The sequence below is a fragment of the Myxine glutinosa genome, chromosome 11, assembly GCF_964187855.1.
Source record: "Myxine glutinosa chromosome 11, kmMyxGlut1.1, whole genome shotgun sequence".
Classification (NCBI taxonomy): Eukaryota; Metazoa; Chordata; class Myxini; order Myxiniformes; family Myxinidae; genus Myxine; species Myxine glutinosa.
The window spans coordinates 52,094,346-52,108,678 of record NC_136271.1 but is presented as its reverse complement, the minus strand read 5'-3'; the positions used below and the strand labels follow the sequence as shown (position 1 = coordinate 52,108,678).

Sequence of the window (14,333 nt, the reverse complement as noted above, 5' to 3'; positions counted from 1 at the left end):
GTAGAGTTTGGTGAGCAGAGCGGGGTGCCAGACCGTATCGAAGGCATGTGATATGTCAAGGGAGACAGCTCTGATTTCCTGTTAGGCATTGAGGACCTCTGTCCATTGATGAGACAGCAGAAGCAGCATGTCCAGAGTCGAATTACCTGGTCTGAATCCAAATTGATGATCCGATGTCAAGCCATTGCAGAAGAGGAAGGATTTCATTTCGGAAGCAATGATGGATTCCATGACCTTGCTTATTATTGGGAGCAGGCTGATTGGTCTGTAGTTGCAGGGATCTGTTTTTGCACCTTTTTACCCTTGCCTGAGGAGAGGGTATTGCATTTGATTCCTTTTGTTATTCCGGCAAGTATGTTGGTTGGTTGGTAATCTGTCCGTCTGTCTGTCTATTTGTGCGCAGTACTACGTCTACATCGTTGCACATAGCATCGCCATACTTTACACACATATTTTACTTTACTGCAACGCCTTGCCCTGGAATAGACTGTGCCCAATTTTTAACTCTCGAGGCCCAAGGTCAAGCTCAAGGTCACCCAAAACGTGAAAATCGTGACCACAGCGTAAAGACATGATGATACAGCGGAAAGATTCGACGGTTTAAATGAAGCCTCGATGAGGCGGATTTTCATTGGGACCTTCATCCTGATTTCGTTACCTCCGCCACCAAAGGTGGATTGAGGTTATGTTTTCACTCCTGTCTGTTTGTCCGTTTGTTACTTGCCGGAATATATTGCCGGAATACATTTTGGGTGGTGAGGGGGCTTGAAGACAGATTTTAATCTTACAGCCGCCATGTTGGTGCTCGCCGTCACTGCGATGCGAAGCGAAAGACGCCTGAGAGCTGTCACATTCACAATCGCTTTGTCGTATGTACTCCCAATACGTGTTTCCTTCATTGTAAAAACTACCAAGGCAACAGTTAAAAGGATTTTGAGCTGATAGGTGTTATGGCCTTGGCAAGATCGTTGGAGACATATGTGGAATTCTCCCATGTAGAGATTAAACCCATGTCGTTTGAACTTTGGCAGAGGTCATTATTTACTTTTAATGATGTTTATATACGAATCAAAAAGAAGATAATTGGTTTTGGGTCGTCCTTTCTGCAAATCTCATGGGATTGTGAGTTGGAGAGACGACCGTGATGGCGGGGAGTGGGTTGGCATTCTCTCAAGCAGGGATTCAACCCATGTCCTTATGTATTATTATTTTGATCCAAAATGGCCTATTTAAAAAAAGTACATTCCGGCAAGTCCTTGGTCTCTGACCGATTTTTCATTTGTCTGTCTGTTTGTTTGTCCGCACAGAATAAATATGGTTTTCTCTGCAACTGTTGGTCCGATTGACAGGAAGTTTTCGCCATAGGTGCAACTCCACCTGTAGAATATTTTTAATGATAATTATGATGTAATAGGTCACGTGGTATGGCCGCCATCTTGGAAAAAACGAAAAACTTTGTACCTCTCTATCTCCGAAAGTGCTGCATAGAAAAAATTGAGACATTGCTCATTGTTAAGAACTCTCCATGGGCAATAAAATGTTAATGATGATGTCATAGGTGCCTCCATTATGACGTCGTAATTCGACAAGTACGTACAAAACTTCATCCGATCAAGATGAAATTTCTAGAGCATCTAGGGATAAATTGGTGGAGAAAAAAATAATAATGAAGACGTCTTCGGTCACGTGGCCTGGCCGCCATATTTGTTTTAACACAAAAGCCTTAAAAGCCACTGAAAACGTGTCCTGGCGAGGGTCTGCAATCTCTGATTGCTCTTTCTAGTTTGTGTTGGGATTTGTGAAGCAGAAGTTTGCCCAAAATGGGAGTGTTTTGTTGGGTTTGTCACTCAGTCATGATGAACCAAAAGGTGATTTTATTTTCATAAGGCAAGCATGCACGTATTGCCAGTTCCTAGAATGACTATCTTGTGACCAGCATGGTTTTGGAATGCAACGGGTGGAGGGTGATGAAAGGGCTTGGGATGTGGGAAATGCACACCCCCAAAAGGAGTGGGTGGCGGGTGGGAAGGTTGGGGTGCGGTGGTGATATCATTAGAGTGGGAAACCTGTGTGTATATTTATAGTCTGTTCAGGACAGTCACATGTGTTTTGTTGGTTACGACTTGGTGATGACATTTAATGGATATGCACCTCAGGTTGGTTCGTGTAAACCGTGTTTTTACAGGTCAAGTTGTTTCTTTATATGGGCCCACCTCCTGCAGGGAAGGGAGATGTATTGGTTCTGCTTTGGTTCTCTTTTTTCTTTTTCCAATTAATATAGCACACTATTTCTTCATTCTGAGCCAATCTTCTTTAAAGTTGCCATGGAGGTACCTTAGTCCAGTGGTACACTTCGTGAGCGTGTGTGTGTGTGTATGTGTGTGTATGTGTGTGTGTGCCAATTTAATGATTGTGTGTGTGTGTGAGGAGACACTGTGATTGTGTGTGTGTCTGTGTGGGACACAGTGATTGTGTTTTTTGTGGGCCAATTTGTGATTGTGTATGTGTGGGCCACTTTGTGATTGTCTATGTGTGGGCCAATTTGCTATTGTCTGTGTGGGCCAATTTGTGATTGTCTATGTGTGGGCCAATTTGTGATTGTTTATGTGTGGGTCACTTTGTGATTGTCGATGTGTGGGCCAATTTGCTATTGTCTGTGTAGGCCAATTTGTGATTGTCTATGTGTGGGCCAATTTGTGATTGCTTATGTGTGGGCCACTTTGTGATTGTGTATGTGTGGGCCACTTTGTGATTGTGTATGTGTGGGCCACTTTGTGATTGTCTATGTGTGGGCCACTTTGTGATTGTCTATGTGTGGGCCAATTTGTGATTGTCTATGTGTGGGCCAATTTGTGATTGTCTATGTGTGGGCCAATTTGTGATTGTCTATGTGTGGGCCAATTTGTGATTGTCTATGTGTGGGCCAATTTGTGATTGTCTATGTGTGGGCCAATTTGTGATTGTCTATGTGTGGGCCAATTTGTGATTGTCTATGTGTGTGGGCCACTTTGTGATTGTCCATGTGTGGGCCACTTTGTGATTGTCCATGTGTGGGCCAATTTGCTATTGTCTATGTATGGGCCAATTTGTGATTGTTTATGTGTGGGTCACTTTGTGATTGTCTATGTGTGGGCCAATTTGCTATTGTCTGTGTGGGCCAATTTGCTATTGTCTGTGTGGGCCAATTTGTGATTGTCTATGTGTGGGCCACTTTGTGATTGTCTATGTGTGGGCCACTTTGTGATTGTCTATGTGTGGGCCACTTTGTGATTGTCTATGTGTGGGCCAATTTGTGATTGTCTATGTGTGGGCCAATTTGTGATTGTCTAGGTGTGGGCCAATTTGTGATTGTCTATGTGTGGGCCAATTTGTGATTGTCTATGTGTGGGCCAATTTGTGTTTGTCTTTGTGTGGGGCCAATTTGTGCTTGTCTTTGTGTTGGGCCAATTTGTGTTTGTCTGTGTTGGGCCAATTTGTGTTTGTCTTTGTGTGGGCCAATTTGTGATTGTCTGTGGGGGCCAATTTGTGATTGTCTGTGTGGCCCAATTTGTGATTGTCTATGTGTGGGCCACTTTGTGATTGTCTATGTGTGGGCCACTTTGTGATTGTCTATGTGTGGGCCAATTTGCTATTGTCTATGTGTGGGCCAATTTGTGATTGTCTATGTGTGGGCCAATTTGTGATTGACTATGTGTGGGCCAATTTGCTATTGTCTGTGTGGGCCAATTTGCTATTGTCTGTGTGGGCCAATTTGTGATTGTCTATGTGTGGGCCAATTTGCTATTGTCTGTGTGGGCCAATTTGCTATTGTCTGTGTGGGCCAATTTGTGATTGTTTCTGTGTGGGCCACTTTGTGATTGTCTATGTGTGGGCCACTTTGTGATTGTCTATGTGTGGGCCACTTTGTGATTGTGTATGTGTGGGCCAATCTGTGATTGTCTATGTTTGGGCCAATTTGTGATTGTCTATTTCTGGGCCAATTTGTGTTTGTCTTTGTGTGGGGCCAATTTGTGTTTGTCTTTGTGTGGGGCCAATTTGTGTTCGTCTTTGTGTGGGGCCAATTTGTGTTTGTCTTTGTGTGGGCCAATTTGTGATTGTCTGTGTGGGCCAATTTGTGATTGTCTATGTGTGGCCTAATTTGTGATTGTCTATGTGTAGGCCACTTTGTGATTGTCTATGTGTGGGCCAATTTGTGATTGTCTTTGTGTGGGCCAATTTGTGATTGTCTTTGTGTGGGCCAATTTATGATTGTCTGTGTGGGCCAATTTGTGATTGTCTGTGTGGGCCAATTTGTGATTGTCTATGTGTGGGCCAATTCCAATTTCTGATTGTCTATGTGTGGGCCAATTTGCTATTGTCTACGTGTGGGCCAATTTGTGATTGTCTATGTGTGGGCCAATTTGCTATTGTCTATGTGTAGGCCAATTTGTGATTGTTTATGTGTGGGCCAATTTGTGATTGTCTATGTGTGGGCCAATTTGCTATTGTCTATGTGTGGGCCAATTTGTGATTGTCTATGTGTGGGCCAATTTGTGATTGTCTATGTGTGGGCCAATTTGCTATTGTCTATGTGTGGGCCAATTTGTGATTGTTTATGTGTGGGCCAATTTGTGATTGTCTATGTGTGGGCCAATTTGCTATTGTCTATGTGTGGGCCAATTTGTGATTGTCTATGTGTGGGCCAATTTGTGATTGTCTATGTGTGGGCCAATTTGTGATTGTCTATGTGTGGGCCAATTTGCTATTGTCTATGTGTGGGCCAATTTGTGATTGTTTATGTGTGGGCCAATTTGTGATTGTATATGTGTGGGCCAATTTGTGATTGTCTATGTGTGGGCCACTTTGTGATTGTGTGTGGAGATTTTGGTTGGTGTGTATGTGAGTGACGGTTGTGTCGGTGTGTGCACATGTCTTTTGTTGGAAAACTAGTATTATTTACAACATCCTTAAATGTTAACATAATGTTTTAGGGAATGCCTGTTATTGCTCAATAAATGTTTGGGCTTGCAAGGAATATACATATGAGAAAAGCCATGTCGATGATTGTCTTGTTGGGCTGTATAGGTGACTTTGTGATGTGTGTGACTGCTGGTTGTTGTGGGTATGTGTGGGTATCTTTGGGGAGGTTGGTAATTGTTAATTGGTAATTTTGTTGGTAATTGTAATTACCATAGTGTTGGTAATTGTTCTCTGGGTGTGTGTGGGTGATTATCCTCTTGTTGTGCATGAGCATCTTTGGGGGGGGGTGTGATGATGATGTTTAAGGGTAGGTGTGGGTGGTTGTTTATTGGAATGTGTGTGTGCGATGATGATGATTTTTTGTGTTCTTACTGTGGGTTTTACATTTCAGAGTGTGCATTTGTCACATCCTTATGATCAGACTAACAATGTGTGCTCTAAAAGTGGTGTGTTTTGCCCTCTGCTGGACGTTCTGCTGCAACTCCCTCATGAATTACCTACCAAGATCTCACTGTCAGCCACCTGCATTCATGCAACCCTACCTTGTGCAATTAATACTATATTTGGTTGTTGGTCTGCATACCACAAAGGGGCAGAACTGAAAAATGTCTTTAGCTCCGGCAGTAGTTCTAAAGCTTTTGTCTTACAGTCTTGCATCGACATGCACATCTCCCAAAGTTAAAAACATTGGAGTTTATCATATTGGGCTCTCCAGTACATGTTATTTTAACACCTTTAAATGTTTTGATTCCATCTTCTTTATGCAGAGCTGCAGGAATCACACAACAGGAAATCATTGTGAGCGCTGTGAACGTGGATACTACGGGGATGCCACCAAGGGAGCACCAAACGACTGTCGTCCGTGTCCCTGTTCGCACGCCTCATCATTTAGCCCGTAATGTTTCATGAATACTTTCTTGCGTCCTCTGTACCTCCGAGGGGGCGTTCATCATGCTTAAAAGTTGTCCATTCCCTATCACTCACTATAGTTGTAATCTTGGACACACATCATACAGTCACGTGAAAAAGTAAGTACACCCCATGTGAAGTTTTGACTTTTTCAACACATTTCAACATACAGCTATTTGATCTTCATTTCAATAATATTGATAGATAACGGTGATATAATATAACAAATATCATGAAACATTTACATTTTGTAGTCCATTGTATAATTTAAATAAACATAAATGCAAATTTCGCATGTGGAAAAAGTAAGTACACCCTTGGCTCTAATAGGTGGTATTGCCCCCTTTGGCAGAAACAACCTCAAGTAGGCGTTTCTTATAACTGTCGACCAGTCTCTGACATCGACTGGGAGAAATTTTTGTCCACCCCATGCAGAATTCTTTCAGCTGTGTGATGTTTGAGGGGTTTCTTGCATGCACAGCTCGTTTCAAATCCCCCCACAACATCTCGATGGGATTTAGATCCGGGCTGGCTTTGACCTGGCCATTCCAGAACCCTCCATTTCTTTCTTTTCAGCCATTCCTTGGTGGATTTACAGGTATGTTTAGGGTCATTGTCATGTTGCAAGGTCCACCTTCGGTTGAGCTTCAACTTTCTGACAGATGGCCTCACATTATCCTCAAGCACCCTCTCGTACAATGAAGAATTCATAGTGGATTCTATGATGGTGAGCTGCACAGGCCCTGATGCAGCAAGGCTGACCCAAACCATAATATTTCCACCACCATGCTTTGCAGTTGGTATCAGGTTATTGTAGTGAAATGCTGTCTTTGGTTTTCGCCAAACATGTCTTCTGGTACTGTGGCCAAATAGCTCTACCTTTGACTCGTCCGTCCAGAGCATATTGTTCCAGAAGTGCTGGTCTTTGCCGAGGTGTTCATTGGCAAACTTTAGTCTTGCCCTGATGTTCTTTCTGGACAGCAAAGGTTTCCTCCTGGCACACCTCCCATGCAGATCAAATTTGTGCAGCCTCTTTCTAATGGTAGACTAGTGCACTTTGACATCAACAGTGGCAAGAGCTACCTGTAGGTCCCGTGATGACATTCTGGGGTTCTTCGAGACTTCTTTCAGCATCTAGCGGTCTGCTCTTGGGCTGAACTTGCTGGGGCGGCCTGGCCTGAACAAGTTGGCAGTTGTTTGGAATCTTCTCCACTTGTAGATGATCTTCCGGACAGTCGAATGATTGATTTCAAATTGTTTGGAGATCTTTTTAATCCCTTCCAGACTCGTAGGCATCTCTAACCTTCTTTCTGAAGGCCTCAGAGAGCTCTTTTGATCGAGGCATGGTGACGCCGCACACTTCAACAACAAAGAGCAAACCAAACTTGATGTCTGAGGCTTAAATAAGACAGGTTCCTCCAAGATCCTCTCTCACGATGTTCTAATTATTTGCACCTGAGCTGGTGCACCTGATTCTAATTTTAGGTATTTGAAGTAGTGATAAATGTAGGGGCGTACTTACTTTTTCCACATGCAAAATTTGCATTTATGTTGATTTAAATTATACAATGGACTACAAAATGTAAATGTTTCATGATATTTGTTATATTATATCACCTTTATCTATCAATATTGTTGAAATGAAGATCAAATAGCTGTATGTTGAAATATGTTGGAAAAGTCAAAACTTTACATGGGGTGTACTTACTTTTTCACGTGACTGTATATATATGATTGCGCGTCTCTCGACATCTCTTTAATGCCAGGATAAGCTTGTGCAGAATAGCTCCAGAGGTGCAAAGTTGTGTTGCTCTAACCTAAGTGACCATAGTCATTGTTACAGCGACCACATATCAGACAGGATTCAGTTATTAATTTTTGAGCTGGTTTCATCATTACTGTACTGAGATTATACTGTGACACTGATATGCAGTGTCCCTGCACTTTTCTTGCAGGCATCTGGAATTTGTTCCAGGTACCAGAAACAATTGTCTTTTCTTTGTGAAAGATATTGTGGGACCTTTATGATCCACCAGCTGATGCTAGCACATGGGATACCCGGCTTGACATCCACATGAGGGATGCTGCACTTTTTGATGCAACACACTGTGCACTGAGCACCAATCGGATAGTTTATAATTTTGTCGACCACCAAGGGGATGTCTAGCACACCTCAACCTGCTACTACCAAAGCTACCACACCTCAGCCTGCTACCCCCTACTTCCCTAGCCTGCCACTCCTCAACCTGGTACCCCCTACTCCCCTAGCCTGCCACTCCTCAACCTGCTACCCCCTAGCCTGCCATTCGTCAACCTGCTACCCCTTGCTCCCCAAGCCTGTCACACTTCAGCCTGCTACCCCCTACTCCCCAAGCCTGCCACTCCTCAACCTGCTACCCCCTACTCCCCAAGCCTGCCACTCCTCAGCCTGCTACCCCAGAGCCTGCCACTCCTCAACCTGCTACCCCCGAGCCTGCCACTCCTCAGCCTGCTACCCCCGAGCCTGCCACTCCTTAACCTGCTACCCCCAAGCCTGCCACACCTCAGCCTGCTACCCCCAAGCCTGCCACTCCTCAACCTGCTACCCCCGAGCCTGCCACACCTCAGCCTGCTACCCCCAAGCCTGCCACTCCTCAACCTGCTACCCCTGAGCCTGCCACACCTCAGCCTGCTACCCCCAAGCCTGCCACTCCTCAACCTGCTACCCTCAAGCCTGCCACACCTAAGCCTGATACCCCTAAGCCTGCCACACCTCAGCCTGCTACCCCCAAGCCTGACACTCCTCAGCCTGCTACCACCAAGCCTGCCACTCCTCAACCTGCTACCCCCAAGCCTGTCACTCCTCAACCTGCTACCCCCGAGCCTGCCACTCCTCAACCTGCTACCCCCGAGCCTGCCACTCCTCAACCTGCTACCCCCGAGCCTGCCACTCCTCAACCTGCTACCCCCAAGCCTGCCACTCCTCAACCTGCTACCCCCGAGCCTGCCACTCCTCAACCTGCTACCCCCAAGCCTGCCACTCCTCAACCTGCTACCCCCAAGCCTGCCACACCTGAATCAGCACTTTGAGGTGTGGCAGGCTGAGGTGTGGTACTTTGCGGCATCAATGAGAGGGGTGGGGGAGGGAGGGGGAAGGGTTCATGGGGCGGAGGGGGGTTGCTGCCCTGGAACCCAGTGCTGCCCTGAGGGGCCCGTCGAGCTTCTCCAGTAATTTTTGTTTAATTCAGTACAGCAAACCCCTCATCAGCTCGTCCTCATCAGCTCGTCCTCATCAGCTCGTCCTCATCAGCTCGTCCTCATTTCGTCATCGTTCCATGATTGAAGGGTCGTGACCGGAGAACGATCACATTATTCTTTGATTGAAGTTCCACGTTCTTGTAAAGTTGGCAGGGGGGAATTTGGCTTAAGTCTTTCACAAACCGGCTGGTCAGGTGTGACATTCGACTAAGGTTAGGGCAGGAATTTTTAATTTGCCCAGGATGCCGCCAATGACTTGCCAACTCTTCGCGAAAGACACCGTGGGACATTTAACGTCCACCAACTAATGTTGATGATTCTCAGACATTAGTCGGTGGACGTGATGGGACAACATGTTTAACGTCCGTCAGAGAGGGGAACACACGATGATGAATCGCCCAATCTGTAAAACACCGGGATGACGGTTTATATCTGGGTCAATATTCAAAGACAGACTAGAAAAGCAAAAGCAGGACCGAAAGCGGCGACCGACGCACAGACAAATGTAAACTTATATCATGGATTGTTTAATACAGTACTTTATTGTCCCCCGTCGCACCACGAGCGAAAGGGGGACTATGGTTTTCCCCTCCGTCCATGTGTGCGTCCGTGCTTGCGTGTGTGCGTGCGTGCGTTGAACCTTCTGAGCGGAATATCTTGAAAAATAAATGAACTAACTTCTAATCCGGTGTGTGGGTGTATCTAGGCATAAGGAAGAACGCTATTGAAAATTGGGTCGCCACGTCAAAATCCAAGATGGCCGCCGCCATATATAATAATAATAATAATAATAATGCATTTATTTTATATTGCGCTTTTCAGGAAGCCCAAAGACGCTTTGACAGAGTGCAAAACATAATGCATAGCAAAACATAAAAACAATTGCAAAAAAAAAAACAAGAATCAATAGGGAAATATTCAAAGCAAAAAGGAGGGAGAAGGAGAAGAGATAGTCAGGGGTTAAATGCTGTGGGTTGAATGTTGAATGCAGTGTTGAACAGGTGGGTCTTGAGTGATGTTTTGAATGTGGTGAGTGAGGAGGAGTCTGATGGTGTGAGGTAGTGAGTTCCAGAGGGTGGGAGCAGTGATGGAGAAGGCCCTGGCCCCCCAGGATCTGAATTTGGTCTGGATGGGGGGGGGGGGGGGGTCAGGAGGTTGGTACCAGCAGAGCGGAGGTTGCGGTTGGGAGTGTGTCTGGAGAGGAGGTCAGCCAGGTAGGATGGGGCCAGGTTATGGAGGGCTTTGTAGGTCAAGAGGAGGATTTTGTACTGGATTCTCTGGGAGATGGGGAGCCAGTGAAGCTTGTAAAGGACGGGGGTGATGTGGTCACAGGTCCGGGAATGGGTGAGTAGACGGGCAGCGGAGTTCTGAATGTATTGGAGTTTATTGGTGATTGTTGAGGCTGAACCATAGAGGAGGCTATTGCAGTAGTCCAGACGGGAGGTGATGAAGGCGTGGATGAGGGTTTCTGCAGCCATGGAGGAGAGGGATGGACGGAGACGGGTGATGTTTTTCAGGTGAAAGAAGGCTGTCTTTGTGATCTGTTTAGTGTATTTGTCGAAGGAGAGGGTTTGGTCAAAGATGATGCCAAGATTCCGGATGTGAGGGGAGGTGGATACTGGGATACCGTCGATGCTGAGGGCAAAGTTATTGGTGGATTTTATGAGCGTTTTTGGGCCAATGATGATTATTTCAGATTTATCATAGTTAAGTTTGAGGAAGTTAATTTGAAGCCAGGATTTTATTTCAGTGATGCAGTTTGTCAGGATAGAGTGGGTGGCGGTGGAGATGGACTTGGTGGAGATGAAAAGCTGGATGTCATTGGCGAAGCAGTGGAATTGGAGACCAGGACGGCGGATTAAATGACCGAGGGGGGACAGGTAAAGGATGAAGAGGAGGGGGCCAATAACTCAACCTTGGGGGACACCTTGGGGGAGGGGAGCAGTGGGGGATTTGCAGTTATTGATGGAGATGAACTGGCGTCTGTCAGAGAGGTATGATTTAATCCAAGAGAGGGCAGTGCCGGTAACGTTAAAGGTGGTTTCAAGTCGGGTGAGGAGGATGGTGTGATCGATGGTGTCAAAGGCGGTGCTGAGGTCGAGGAGGATGAGAATGTTGAGGTTGCCAGCGTCAGAGGAGAGGAGAAGGTCGTTGGTGATTTTGAGGAGAGCAGTTTCAGTACTGTGGTTGGAGCGGAATCCGGATTGGAATGTTTCATACAGGTTATTGGCAGAGAGGTGATGTTTGAGTTGAGTGGCTACAGCGCGTTCCAAAACTTTCGACAGAAAGGGTAGGTTGGAGATGGGTCTGAAGTTGTTTAGGGTGTCAGGGTTTAGTCCAGGTTTTTTCAGAATTGGGGTAACAGCAGCAATTTTGAGGGATGGTGGGACAATGCCTGTAGACAGGGAGGAGTTTATTGTTGCAATGATGAGTGGAGGGAGAGCAGGAAGGGAGGCCTTGACAAAGCTGGAGGGGATGGGGTCAAGAGTGCAGGTGGCAGTTTTCATTCCTATGAGGAGTTCAGAGAGGTCAGTAGGGGAGATTGGGGAGAATTGAGACAGGGGATGGCAGGATAAGGGGGGGCAGGTGGTTTGAGGGGGACCGGGTGCGGCGGTGGTCAAGCTGTTGTAGATGTTTTCAACTTTGCGTTGGAAGAATGAAAGGAAGGAGATGCAGTTGTCTACTGTGAATGACTGGGTGGTGGTGTTCAGGGGGCTGAGGAGTTTGTTTATTGTAGAGAAGAGTGCTTTTGGGTTTCCGGAGCCAGAGTGGATAATTTGAGAGTAGTAGGCGGAGCGGGCGCGGGAGAGGGCATCTTTGTAGTGTTGTAAGTGGTCCTTGTAGGCTTGGGAGTGAATTATGAGACCTGTTTTATTGCGGAGTCTTTCAAGTTGGCGAGCACGAGTTTTCATCAGGCGGAGTTCAGGGGTAAACCAGGGAGCAGAATGGGTGAAAGAAACTGTTTTGGTTTTTATAGGCGCAAGTTGGTCAAGGCAGGAGGAGAGAGTGTGGTTGTAGTAGTCAGTGAGATCAGAAGGGTTGTGGAGGTCAACGAAGGGAGAAGTGGACATTTTTTTCAGAGAGGGTGGATGAGAATGAGGTAGTTGAAAGAGCGTTTAGCTTACGGAAGTTGATAGTGCGATTATGCCTTGGTGTTGGGGCGGGGATGTTGATGGTCATTGTGATGGCTAAGTGGTCAGAGAGGGTGAGGTCGGAGCCAGAGAGATGGTGCAAGATTAATCCAGTAGAGCAGACAAGGTCCAAAATGTGACCACAGTTATGGGTAGGAAAGTCGACATGTTGAGTGAGGTTAAAGCAGGTGAGTAAATCAGTGAAGTCAGTGGTTATCGTGGAGTCAGTGGAGTCCATGTGGATATTGAAATCACTAAGGAGGAGGATTGAAGGGGAGAGGGAATATAGCTGGGTCAGAAAGTAGGAGAAGTCAGACAGGAATGATGGGTGTGGTTTGGGGTGGCGGTAGACAACAGCCATGACTGACTGTGTGTGACCAGAGAGTTTAAAAGCCAGGTGTTCAAATGATGGAGCAGATGCGATGGAGATGAGGCTGGTCCTGATGTCTTGTCGGTGAATAATGGCAATTCCACCACCTCGGCCCTCCGAGCGTGGTTTATTGATGTAGGAATATCTATTGGGTGTGGTGAGGTTGAGTGCGAAGTAGTCCAGAGGTTGTTGCCAGGTTTCAGTGAGACAGAGAAAGTCCAGTTTATTTTCCAGGATGTAGTCGTTGAGGATGAGGGATTTGTTGTTGAGGGACCGGGTATTGAACAGGGTGAGCTTGATGTTGTTTTGTACGGCGGGGATGAACTCAGGTGATTTCGCCAGGGTTCGCAGATAGGAGGTGCGATTGTGTGCGTTGCTGTGACCAGGTGCGCTGGGATGTTGAGTGGGAGTGCGCTGAGCCGACCAGAGGACGGGGATGGAGTGACCTGATTGTAAATGAACAAACTGTGTAGCGTCAGGGACCACGTCGGCCAGTCAGACGAGGGGACCATATATGTCTGAACCTGGTGCGAAAGTGGTGTTAAAGTGGTGGTGTTAAAGTGGACATCTCTGACCATTCTCAGAGACCCTCCTCAGCGCCGACGAGTCTGGCATTTCACTCAGGCCAACTGGCATGGTCTTCAAGCAGCCATCAATCATCTGGACTGGTCTCCCATCTCTACCGCCTCTGACATCAACTCATCCTGGGAATTCTTCCAAAGTAAATTGCTCTTTCTCATGCACAGATTTATCCCATCTCGTCTTCATTTGTCATACCCTTCCTCCCGTCCATGGTACACGGAATCTTGTGGTGAGGCTGTTGCCCAGAAACAACTTGCTTTCGTCTCCTGGAAAGCAAATCCAACGGAAGGAAATCTCATTTCCTTTCACAAAGCCCGAAACAATTGTGTGTCCACCCTCAGGAGAGCCAGGAAACAATATCTCTCCATTCTCAAGACCGAACTCTCTTATATGTCTCCCTCTTCCAAATCCTGGTGGCATCTGGTCAAATCTGTTTCTGGTGTTTGTTCCCCCTCCATCCCCTCCCTCACCTCAAACAGCTTCACGGCTGACTCCGCACATGAAAAAGCTGAATGCAAAGTTGCATCAACTATGTGTTTGCCTCTAAATCTTGTGTCCCAAACCCATCCCTCTCTGTACCCACCGTACCCAGTCGTACCCAGCTGCTCCTGGACTCTGTGTCCTTTAATCCTGACAAGGTGGAAAAGTTTCTGTCAACGCTCGACTCTGATTCTGCAACTGGACCTGACGGCATCAGCCCACGGGTCCTAAAATCCTGTTCTTCCGCTCTTTCACTCCCTCTCTCTGTTCTCTTCACCCTCTCTTTTGCTCAAGGTCATCTGCCATCTGCTTGGAAATCAGCCAACATCACCACTTTGCACAAAAAGGTGCAAAAACAGATCCTGGCAACTACAGTCCAATCAGCCTTCTCCCAATTATCAGCAAAGTCATGGAATCCATCATTGCTTCGGATATGAAATATTTCCTCTTCTCCAATGGCTTGATCTCTGATCATCAATTTGGTTTCAGACCTGGTCACTCTACTCTGGACATGCTGCTTCTGCTTTCTCAACAATGGATGGAGGTCCTCAATGCCAAACAGGAAATTAGACCTGTCTCCCTTGACATATCATGTGCCTTCGATACGGTCTGGCACCCCGCTCTGCTCACCAAACTCTCCTCCTTTGGTATCCATGGAAATCTCC

The 14,333-nt window shown here is 46.4% G+C and overlaps 1 protein-coding gene across 3 annotated transcripts in view; it reads left to right on the top strand.

Moving 5' to 3' along the window:
- The window catches only part of LOC137436665 (laminin subunit alpha-1-like), a 296,063-nt gene that overhangs the window by 91,388 nt on the left and 190,342 nt on the right, over positions 1-14,333 (top strand). For all 3 annotated transcript variants that reach the window (XR_013624965.1, XM_078786676.1, XM_078786677.1), the window contains exon 17: positions 5,727-5,854. Coding sequence is in view for 2 of the 3 variants with exons in the window: in XM_078786676.1 (XP_078642802.1) it covers positions 5,727-5,854 (128 nt within the window). In the remaining variant the exon portion in view is untranslated. The remainder of the gene's footprint in view (positions 1-5,726; positions 5,855-14,333) is intronic.